A 12,552-nucleotide genomic window follows, 5' to 3' on the forward strand; every position below is an offset into this window, starting at 1 on the left:
ACATAATCTACACAATACTCCAAATGCGGCCTTAATAACTTCTTGCACAGCTGTAACATAACATCCCAATTCTTGTACTCAATATCATGACCAACAAAGGCAAGCGTGCTAAATGTCTCTTCACCATCCTGTCTACCAGTGAATCAGAATCAGATTTAATGTCACCGGCACATGTCGTGGAACTTGTTAATTTTGCTGCAGCAGTAAAATGCAATACATGATAATAGAGAAAAAATGCAAATTACATTCAGTACACACATATATTTATAATTAAATTCAATTAGTGCAAAAATAGAAATAAAAAAGTAGTGAGATAGTGTTCATGTGTTCAATGTCCATGCAGAAATCAAATGGAATTGGACGCAAATTGAAACCATTCAGAAAGTGTTACCACTTTCAAGAGCAGTGCGACACGCTATAAACTGTGGATTTTCAACCCTTCAATAAGGAACAATGTGGTGCAATTGGCAATGTTAGTGACAAGCTTTGCAGAGGATAACACAGCAACACTGTTCTTTGTACCTTCTTGTTGAATTTCTTGTTTGATGTGACTTCCACAAACTGGATTGGCAACTTTCGCAACCTGTTTTAACATCACAGTATGACCAGAAGCAATTTCCAGGTCCTCCTACACTACCTCAATCATTGCGAGAGCATCTCAAGCACCTCTCTTTCACCATGCAGTTACAAAGAATGTGAGTGCTCCACATAGGATTCCGCAGTTAACATAACTGATGCATTATAGCTTGGGGAGAGAAAGTAGATAGAAGACGGTCAAAGCTACCTTTTGGAAGACTGGAGACAGAGGAAATAATAATTGGCTACATAAAAATGGCACCGAGATAAGGTGAATAGGTCTGATCTATTTTTCCTTGGACTAGAGATTAAAACAGACACATGGAATTCACAAATTGAGGCAGAATCCCTATTGCATTTGAAGTACTCTGGTGAGTATTATAGAGAGAAATACAAAGTGGAAATTTATTTATAGCTTCCTGGACTATAAATTTCCATGATTTTTGATTGTTCCAGTACTGTACCAATACTGTGCCTCTTTCAGAGGTATTAACCTCGGTTGAGAAGCTGCAACAGAAGCTTATTTACCTACTTCCTTGATTCGGGTGAATGGTAAATGCCCTGTGGTAATCACCAATTTGGGAGTTCTCAGGAGCACCAGCAAACATTCCTCTCTCAACCAACACCTTCTGATGATTCATTCTGTTCTGTATGTGAAATGACACAACTGCACCAGCATTCTGCAATTAAAGTGTCTGCATAAAATATTTTATGGTTTGATGTGACTGTTACTAAATACAAGTCTTAACACGCACAAAGTAGAAACTTTCCAGTTGGCCATAAACTGGGTGTAACTTGTGGAAAATGGGTGGTGAATAATTCCATCAGATTTCCAATTTGACAAGTGTATTGAAAACAGGAAACAATTCATCAAACTGAAAATTCAGGTAGTAATGATACTTACAGATGCTATTTTTTAAAATCACATTTATGTGTTCAGTTCATTAAGAACCTACAAAATGTATGCATGTATTTGCTGAAGAATTCATTTCACAGAAATGTATTTAAAAAGGTTTTTCATACGATTTGTGGTGATAAGGTTTCTTTTGATCCCATCACCTTTCTGCTTTAACTTGATTAGTGTTTTAAGATTGCCACTTTTAATATTAGAGTTATAAAGTAATACAGGACGGAAACTGGTCCTGTGGCCCTACTGGTCCATGGGAGTGACACTATTTATTTATTGACTGGCTGACATACAGTGTGATATAGGCCCTTCGAGCCACACTGCCCAGCAATCCCCCAATTTAAACCTGTCCTAAATTAACCTACCAACCGGTATGTCTGGACTGTGGGAGGAAATCAGAGCAGACAGAGGGAACTCATGGGATCACGGGGAGAAAATACAAACTCCTTTCAGGCAGCAGCGGGAATTGAACCCAGACCACCTGTACAGTAAAGTGTTGTGCTAACCACTATGCTACCTTGCCTCCGCATGATTTATTGATAGATTGCAATTATATCTCCCTTACTCTAGATATTCATTCCTGTTACTCACTACACTCTTATCTCTCAGGTCACCTCTAAATCTCTCTCCTAACTTGAACTATGTGCCCTCACTCTTAGATTCCCCAAATCTGGGGAAAAAGCTACGGCCTTATCCATACCCCTCATGATTGTATAAATTCTTGTCAGGTCACCCCTGATTCTCTTACTCTCCAAGGAATAATGTTCCAGAGTGGCCAACCTCTCCCAAGAACTCAGACCCTCTAGTCAATGTAACATCCTTATAAATCTCTTCAGCACTCTCTCCAGCTTGACACTGTCATTCCTATAACAGGATGGCCAAAACTGTACATCCAAGTGCAGCTTCCCAATGACTTATATAAGTCCCACATAATGTCCCTACTTCTGAATGCAATGCTTGAGTGATTAATATTGAGTCAGTAGGTTTTCTTTTCCAAGGAGAATAGCAACAATACAAACAACAAGCATATCTGGGTGGAGCAAAAGCAGGTACTGTAATAAATCACATGTCAGCACCTCTGAAGGAAGAGCCAGTCTAGAAGTTTATAAGACTAGCAGGAAGGAGCTGAAGAATGAAATTAGGTGAGCCAGAAGGGGCCATGGGAAGGCCTTGACGAGCAGGGTTAAGGAAAAACCCAAGGCATTCTACAAGTATGTGAAGAGCAAGAGGATAAGACGTGAGAGAATAGGACCAATCAAGTTTGACAGTGGAAAAGTGTGTATGGAACCGGAGGAGATAGCAGAGGTACTTAATAAATACTCTGCTTCAGTATTCACTACAGAAAAGGATCTTGGTGATTGTTGGGATAACTTACAGTGGACTGTAACGCTTGAGCATATAAACATTAAGAAAGAGGATGTGCTGGAGGTTTTGGAAAGTTGGATAAGTCTCCAGGACTGACCAAGATGCACCCCAGGCTACTGTGGGAGGTGAGGGAGGAGATTGCTGAGCCTCTGGCGATGATCTTTGCATCATCAATGGGGATGGGAAAGGTTCTGGAGGATTGGAGGGTTGCAGATGTTGCTCCCTTATTCAAGAAAGGGAGTAGAGATAGCCCAGGAAATTATAGACCAGTGGTTTGTAAGTTGATGGAAAAGATCCTGAGAGGCAGGATTTATGAATATTTGGAGAGCCATAATATGATTAGGAATAGTCAGCATGGCTTTGTCAAAGGCAGGTCGTGCCTTACGAGCCTGATTGAATTTTTTGAGGACGTGAGTATACAAGTTAATGAAGGTAGAGCAGTAGATGTAGTGTATATGGATTTCAGCAAGGCATTTGATAAGGTACCGCATGCAAGGCTTATAAGGCAAAAAGTGGTTGTAAACGGGTCATATTCTGCATGGAGGTCAGTGACCAGTGGTGTGCCTCAGGGATCTGTTCTGAGACCCCTTCTCTTCGTGATTTTTATAAATGACCTGGATGAGGAAGTGGAGGGATGGGTCAGTAAATTTGCTGATGACACAAAGACTGGGGGTGTTGTGGATAGTGTGGAGGACTGTCAGAGGTTACAGCAGCACATCGATAGGATATAAAACTGGGCTGAGAAGTGGCAGATGGAGTTCAACCCAGATAAGTGTGAAGTGGTTCATTTTGGTAGGTCAACTATGATGGCAGAATATAGTACTAATAGTAAGACTCTTGACAGCATGGAGGTTCAGAGGGATCTTGGGGTCCGAGTCCATAGGAAACTCAAAGCTGCTGTGCAGGTTGACTCTGTGGTTAAGAAGGCATATGGTGCATTGGCCTTCATCAATCGTGGGATTGAGTTTAAGAGCTGAAAGGTAATGTTACAGCTGTATTGGACCCCGGTCAGACCCCACTAGGAGTACTGTGCTCAGTTCTAGTCACTGCACTACAGGAAGGATGTGGAAGCCATAGAAAGGGTGCAGAGGAGATTTACAAGGATGTTGCCTGGATTGGGGAGCATTCGTAATGAGAATAGGTTGAGTAAACTCGGCCTTTTCTCCTTGGAGTGGCGGAGGATGAGAGGTGACCTGATAGAGGTGTATAAGATGATGAGAGGCATTGATCACGTGGATAACCAGAGGCTGTTTCCCTGGGCTGAAATAGCTAACACGAGGGGGCACAGATTTAAGGTGCTTGGAAGTAGGTACAGAGGAGATGTCAGGGGTAAGGTTTTGTTTTATGCAGAGTGGGGAGTGCGTGGAAGTGGCTGCCAGTGATGATGGTGGAGGTGGATGTGATAGGATCTTCTAAGAGATTCCTGGATAGATACATGGAGCTTAGAAAAATAGAGGGCTATGGATAACCCTAGGTAATTTCTAAAGTAAGTACATGTTCGGCACAGCATTTTGGGCCGAAGGGCCTGCAGTGTGCTGTACGTTTTCTGTGTTCTATGTATCTGATTCTGCTTAAATTCTTCAGTATATTACATTAACATACTTTACTACTTTGTCTTTCTTGGATCAGTCTAATCAACATAACAAGAAAGCAGACTCCTAGAGATGTATTCAGTAATATTTTAATTGGCTCTCTACATCAAGTCCACATTCCCACCCAAATGGATAGCTCTCGATTTCCTTAGGTCCAAAATTTCATCAACCTAGGCCTTTACTCTTCATCAATCCACAGGTTCTGGAATAGAAAATTCAGAATGGTAACTTTCATCTCAGGCCGAAGTAGCTGAACACCCTTCCTGAGCCAACCCCTGCCCCTAGCTTTAGATTGGTCACTCAGGGGACACAGATACTCAGCATTCAACATGTCAGTCTCTTTCAGAATTTTATTTTGCTTCTTAGAAATGAACTATCCAAATTCCTTCGGAGCCAATTTATTAAATGCACCTCTGCCAAGGCAAGTTTATCCCCCAGTATAAAAACCATGGCAGTGCACAATACCCCAGGAATGGGTATGTCACAGTCTAAATGTTTATTTGACTAGACTGTAAACTAAAGGAACCTCCAGAACTGATCCTCGTGGAATGCTCATCTTATATCAAACTACAAAGTTGAAAATGCTCCCTTTGTTTTTTCACACTCTTGTATGCTCTACCTCTGCTCATATGTTACTCCCAAACTTTAAATACTTAATTTGCATCTCATTTCAGCAAATCTCTTTCAAAGATCTGGACATATTATATTCACTGCTTTCTCTTTTCTAACCTACAGGTTATATCTGCTAGATCCATATTGGATTTCTCAAAGATTGGCTGACCTTTCATAATAACATGTTGATTCTCAATGTTCTGTCACCAGGCCTTAGGAGACTGTGAATTCTTCCCAATAACTAATACAAAAATTACTAGCTTTTCCTTCATTCCTTCTGTGTTCTTGAAAATATGTGCAATATTTGCTTCCTGTTTGGAAAGCAGCAATCATCCTGAAGCTATCTCTCTGGATCACAGGACACAGGTCATGCAGGGATTTTTTAAAACCATTTATTTCCCTTAATTTTTTCTTCACCCTCATTTGACTTCTAGCTTTCCACAATTCTCATTATATTCTTTGTATCTTCTACCGTGACAATAGGTGCAAAATATTTGGTTAACATCTCATTCAGAGTGCTAACATTTATTGGTTAGTGATTAGCTATGTTCCATCAAACTTCACATTCAGCAAAGCTGAGATATTGTGTTGATAGTCTACTGTAATTATTTATTAATAATCTCAGGTGTTCTCACAACGTTGGGAAGAACTTGATCTTTCAAAAGAATTGTTGCTCAAACACAGGGAAGTACCATATATATATATCATTCTGTAGCAATTTCCTGTTTGACATCCTGAACTGAAATAATTAAATGGCACCATCCTTTTTCAAAGAAACGAACAGGTTGAAGATATCTGCATTTATGGGAAGAGGTTTTAAGATTGAAAATGAAATTACCCACTTTTATGCAAAACCCAGTAAAAAGCAGATGCATGATCCATTAGTTGGTATAAATATTAAATATTCCTATTAGTATATATGAAATATGCATAGGTCTGCTTGCATTTTTCATCCATTTCCTTGTACCATAATCCTTCTGTCAATTGGAGACAGATTATACATTCATTTTTTAATGCTAGCAGGAAATCTCGTGTTTTAAGTACTGGAGTGGACATTAGTGACTGTCTTATTTACTGAAACACAACTCACTGCTGCAAAACAATGATCCTCAAAAAGCCCTCACCAATGTGACATACACATCACCAAAGCAATGTCTTCCTTTTTTAAACAAAGGGCTTCCCTTCTTCCACCATCAATACTGCTCTCAAACGTATCTCTCCCATTTCACGCACATCTGTTCTCACCCCGTCCACCCACCACCCCACTCAAGATAGGGTTCCCCTTGTCCTCACCTACCACCCCACCAGCCTCCAGGTCCAACGTATAATTCTCTGTAACTTCCGCCACCTCTAACGGGATCCCACTACCAAGCACATTTTCCCCTCCCCCCTCTTTCTGCTTTCCGCAGGGATCGCTCCTTACGCGACCCCCTTGTCCATTCATCCCCCCCATCCCTTCCCACCGATCTCCCTCCCGGTACTTATCCTTGTAAGCAGAACAAGTGCTACACCTGCCCTTACACTTCTTCCCTCACCACCATTCAGGGCCCAAGACCGTCCTTCCAGGTGAGGCGACACTTCACCTGTGAGTCGGCCGGTGTGGTATACTGCGTCTGGTGCTCCCGGTGCGGCCTTTTATATATTGGTGAGACCCGACGCAGACTGGGAGACTGTTTCACTGAACACCTACACTCTGTCCGCCAGAAAAAGCAGGATCTCCCAGTGGCCACACATTTTAATTCCACGTCCCATTCCCATTCTGGTATGTCTATCCATGGCCTCCTCTACTGTCAAGATGAATCCACACTTGGAGGAACAACACCTTATATTCCGTCTGGGTAGCCTCCAACCTGATGGCATGAACATTGATTTCTCTAACTTCTGCTAATGTCCCTCCTCCCCTTCTTACCCCATCCCTGATTTATTCATTTTCCCTCCCTTCTTTCCCTCTGCCCATCACTCTTTGCCTGTTCTCCATCTCCCACTGGTGCTCCCCTCCCCTCTTTCTTTCTCCCTAGGCCTCCCATCCCATGATCCTTTCCAGCTCTGTATCCCTTTTGCCAATCACCTTTCCAGCTCTCAGCTTCACCCCACCCCCTCCTGTCTTCTCCTATCAAATTGGATTTCCCCCTCCCCCTCCTACTTTCAAATCTCTTAATATCTTTTCTTTCAGTTAGTCCTGACGAAGGGTCTCGGCCCGAAACGTCGACAGCGCTTCTCCCTATAGATGCTGCCTGGCCTGCTGCGTTTCACCAGCATTTTGAGTGTGTTACCAAAGCAATTCTCCACATTGCCACTAAATATATAATGCCATGCAGTGATGATTAGTGTAAGATTTCTGAAACAGCTAATGTAGTTTTTCAGCAGGCAATGGAAACTATCAAACACTAAAACACTAACTATCTGGGGACGTGTGTTTAATTATTGCATGGTCCAGCATCTGGAGGGTGGACTTTGATCTTTACTGCAATCCCACTGCAGTCTAAATGTATTAGTGATGCAGCAAGTATCGTGAACAGCTTATCACATCAGTGATTAAATACTGTGTCATTTACAAAAACTGTACAAAGAAGCAGGAAAATCAAATGAGCAAAAATTGGACAGGCTCCTCTCCACATGTTCCTCTTGCCAATTAATTTATAGTGTCTCTACTATTTTATTCTGTAGGTTAGTCTTATTACCAAAATATTAGTAGATACTAGTAGATCTTTGAGAATGCAAATCTAATATGCAGTCTGGCGTCAGCCGCTAACCTGATTTGTGTGCACTTTAAGCCTATTTCTTTTATGCTGCTAGCAGGAATTCAGGTCCTGGGAGTATTGTCTGTTTACAATTTTGTCTGATATGCTTGTTTGATAGGTAAGTTTTAAGAATGTAATCATATTTTGCAGCAACGTCTGACATATAAACTGCAATGAACCTACATTATTTTCTCTTACAGAAAAAATCTGCTTGGGCTGTTTAAAAGGTTTATACCGGTGATTAGACCCAGCAGGTCGGGCAGCATTACTGGAGAGGGAAATAGTACTAACATTTTAGGCTGATGAGGTATTGAACCAGAATTGGGAAAGCAACATGTTTTGAGAGAGATGGGGGAGGGGCATGATAAGGTGGAGAACAAAGAGAAAGTGGATGAGGTACTGAGAATGGGTGGTGAAGGCTTATTTGTGGCAGTTTCTGACTAGAGAAGAGGAAACAGATTAAAAAATGAAATTTGGGAACTGTAAGATATGGAACACAGCAGAATAAAGGAAAATGCAGGGAAAGTCCAGATCATGCAATGTTAGTGCAAAGATGGAAAAAGAACACCTGAAATTGGCAGAAACTGAAAAGCAAAAAGCTGGAGATTCTATAAATCTGAAACAAAGACAAAAAAAACAATTGAAACACTCCCCATCATGGAGCCTGCTAAGTCTGATGGGCAACTCTTGGAAGATAGGACCATTGGCATATGAACCTCCCAGGAAATCCTGTCTGTATAAGAGTGTGCTATCAAGAAACAGCATTACTTACAGTGGCAACCTTGCAGTTGAAGCATCCTTACCTTGAAGTTGGGGGAGGGGTTCACACTCCATAAGGTACATATAGTGATTGAGAGTGTGCTGCGTTGTCAGAGGTTCTATATTTTGATGAGATGTTAAGCTTTGTTTTATGCCTTCTCAAGAATGCATAAAATCTAGACACACAACTTGCAGAACAAGGGAGGCTTCCTCCTGGTGTTTCAGCTAATAATTATTTCATAATGAAATCATAAAGAAAATTACCTGAGCATGTACATTACTGCTGTGCATAAATTGGCTGCCAAATGTCCCTATTATACAATGGAGTTATTTGGAGGTCATGAAAACTCAATATAAATCCAAGCATTTCTCTTTTACAAAGGGACACAGTCTTATCCCAATGACAATCAACATCACAGAAAATGGCCATCATCATTGAAGTATTGTAAATAACCAAAGAGCAGGAAGCACTTAATTACCCCTTCACTATTTAGGTCAAATACATTGGATGGAATTCCAAGATTGTAGTGCCCTTTCGGAAAAAGGTAAAATGCTCTCCCCTATTACACAAAAAGACGTACCAAGATGTTCTCTTTGACCCAGGCAGTTAAATGAATGAAAGGCCTGGAAGCAGAACAGGGAAACAGAATTCTCCAGGCTGGGGCCATTACTAACTATAATTGACAGCAACGTAACTCTGTTGTGTACAGTCCCAAGCCCAGCTGCAAAAGGAGTACGGCTGGGCATAGGGCTGGCAACCACATCCTGCAAAAAACACAGAGGTACAGACATGGCAACAGAAGCACCAAAGACCACATTCCTGGGAGAGGAAGGATCTTCACTTAGAAGAAACCAAGATGGGATACACCTGGGGATAATTTGGAAGACTGACCCAGGACAGAGGACTCTGGCGAGCTGCTGTTGGCAGCCTTTGCCCAGTAGGGGTGATGGGGCTTAAAAAGGATAGCAATGTGGATACCTTTCTTTGATATAGGTGAATCTGTGGTAAGAGCCTTCTGACTTACATTAGGATAATTCCCCGAGAATGACAACACTATCTAACAAGCAGCCAGAGATGTTGAGAATTGTACTGGGTGCCATGAATCACATACAAATATTGCTTTCATTTCTCAACTTCATTCTGCATTACAACAGAAAATGCATTACTCCAATTTAATTTGATGCTCTGTGACCCAGTGAATAAATGGATTATTGTGAAGTACATGACCTGTCCATGATAATCTCTCTTGAAATAGATCTGCGACTTACCTGCGCTGGGGACTCCCATTTCTGTAAGAATTCCTCTCTTGCTTTTTCTAAGTAATCTTTCACTGCAATAAAAGAACAAAAATAATTCACTTTGCTCAAATGTCATAGCTAGCAGCCTTCAGGATCAATAATTTAAGTGCAGATTCTAATAAATCAGAATGATAATTTACAAGAATTGTCTGAATATTTTTTAAAGAATCCACACATAGTCTCAACCACTATTTTGTTTGACGGCATTCATAGGTATTCATGTATGGCTGAATAACAATTAAATATGAACTATTGAACTAAATCCCATGAATGTGGTTAAGAATGACTTTTAACAGTCAATGTAGATTACTGTTGTTGGGTCACAACAAAGTGATAGAATATGGAATAATTTCAATGCACAAGAGATAATAAAAAATTCCCAAAGTGTGCTGTAGCAGTGATTAAAGCAACATATTTGAATGCAAATAAGCCAGCCTATCCTTTGTGCCATTCTGGAACAGAGCCAATTACAGAGAAGTGTGAGAACCTGCAGAATTGAAGAGTACTTGATCAATTCCACTGAGAAACCAGTCATGACCTGATTTTAGAACAGATTAAAATAACTGCACCAAACCATGCAATGCAGTTCACACTCAGGGAGAAGAAAATACTGATTAATCCAACACCAATGGTAAGAGACATCAAGATTCAAGAACATTACCACAAACTGTGTAGTTTTTGAAATCATCTTATTCACTTCTACAAAAAGAATTCCCAGAACTCTTCACTCAGAAGTAAAATCATGAAAGACACCAAATCCTACTCATAGACCTTTGATAATATCAAAGACAAAGTCAAAGTAAATTGATTATCAAAGTACATATATGTTACCATATACTACTTTGAGACTCGCTTTCTTGAAGGCATTTACAGGAAAATAAAGAACTACAGTAGAATTTATGAAAAACTATACAAACCAAAGACTGACAAACAACTAATGCACAAAAGAAGACAAATTATGCAAATAAGAAAATAAATAACACTGAAAAAATGAGTTGCAGAATCCTTGAAAGAGCCCTTGAACTTCACTGAAGCTACGGATTGAGGGTGTGCACTAAGGTAAAATCCATACTACAGCCACTATTGAACTGATCAGCCAGAGGTTCACCATCCAGGGCAAGAGGTCACCCTGTGGCTTACATGGACATCAATCCTCCCTACCAACTCACCACCACATAGAAGAAGCAGTCTTCCAGCATCTATAGGAATAGAACCATGAAACCAACATGGAAGGTGGCAAAAACTGAAAACACTAGTGTTTAAAATATACTATGAATTACACAATAAGTATAATTTCTTTGTATTGTTGTAGATGAAGAGTCCTCATCAGTAATTTACCAGTGATTACCATGAGCAATTTTATTTTATTTTTGTGCTGAAAAAAGCACTTTGGTTGAACATTTACATTTAACTTGTAGAAAAATATTGCAGAACAGTAGGGATTCACAGTAAAGATAAAAATAGTTACCTAATGTCTGTATTCATGCAAATTGGGAGATTATATGCATGGAGATGAAAAATCAATGTAATAACTTTTAAGATGCTTTCTTTCATCATAATGAAAGACCATTTCAGTTCTGGGGAGTCATTATGGTGAGTGTGTCCCCAGTGCCCACTAGGAGTTAAGGAATAATCATCTCCTATTAAGGGTACAAAGGATTAGTCACATACGGGCAGTTCCCGAGTTACGAGCGTCCGACTTACGGACAACTCGTAGTTACGAACGGAGGGAGGAGATCACCGTCCACCATTTTAAGTCAGATCATGACGCCATCTGCCATTTTAAGTTGCTGCTGTTAACACTGTGTTGAGTGTGTAACTTTGTATTTGGCTTAAATATTTCTTAGCAAGATTCACCCTGACCCCTTCCCCCTTTTCCAGTCAGCACCACACCCACTTAACCTGTCTCAGTACGGGTGGACTTTAGGACCAGGAGCAGCACAAGACCTGCCACCCACGGCTGCTGTTGTATTTTTTTTTATTAAGTGCGATCGTGAACAATAGCCAGATCAGAAATTCTGATCAAGTGAACTAGTTGCTAAAGAGGACTTTGATAGGCCAATCAGACAGTTCACCGCTGCTCACCGATAGAACAAAAAAATCAGCAGTTTTCTGTTCCGTTGATGGAAAACGATTGCAATTGAAAATTAGGTGGAAATGATAAAGCGATTGGAAAGAGGTGAAATGCCATCGGTCATTGGGAAAGCTTTAGGCTACAGTCAGTCAACGATCAGAACAACTTTAAAGGATACAGGTAAAAGATAAAGTGAGAATAATGGAGCATGTGAAAGGCCCTACCCCGATGAAAGCTACAATTATTACTAAGCAAAGCAGTGGTTTAATTATTGAAATACATACGTTTCATAAGTGTTTTATATCCATAGAAAGGTAAAATATATACTATATACTAAGACAAACGTTTGACTAACTGACACTAAATAATACCGAATGTACCTGTTACGACTTACGTACAAATCCGACTTAAAGACGGACTCAGGAACGGAACTCGTTCGTAACCCGGGGACTGCCTGTGCATAAAATTGCAATATACATTGACTGCCCTACCTCCAATGGCCAGAAGTTTCCATTTCAATTTAAACATTCATGATTGACATATGAATGTAATAAGGGACTCTTATCATTACAGAAGTTATAAAGTCTAAAGTTAGACCTTAACATAATATTCAGATAGTGAGGGAAT

At 40.4% G+C, this 12,552-nt stretch overlaps 1 protein-coding gene across 3 annotated transcripts in view; it reads right to left on the reverse strand.

Moving 5' to 3' along the window:
• Window positions 1-12,552, reverse strand: part of LOC140740207 (cAMP-dependent protein kinase catalytic subunit alpha-like) — a 204,292-nt gene that overhangs the window by 51,153 nt on the left and 140,587 nt on the right. For all 3 annotated transcript variants that reach the window (XM_073069249.1, XM_073069248.1, XM_073069250.1), the window contains exon 2: window positions 9,822-9,883. In XM_073069249.1, the coding sequence (XP_072925350.1) occupies window positions 9,822-9,883 (62 nt within the window). The remainder of the gene's footprint in view (window positions 1-9,821; window positions 9,884-12,552) is intronic.

The sequence above is a fragment of the Hemitrygon akajei genome, chromosome 16, assembly GCF_048418815.1.
Source record: "Hemitrygon akajei chromosome 16, sHemAka1.3, whole genome shotgun sequence".
Classification (NCBI taxonomy): domain Eukaryota; kingdom Metazoa; phylum Chordata; class Chondrichthyes; order Myliobatiformes; family Dasyatidae; genus Hemitrygon; species Hemitrygon akajei.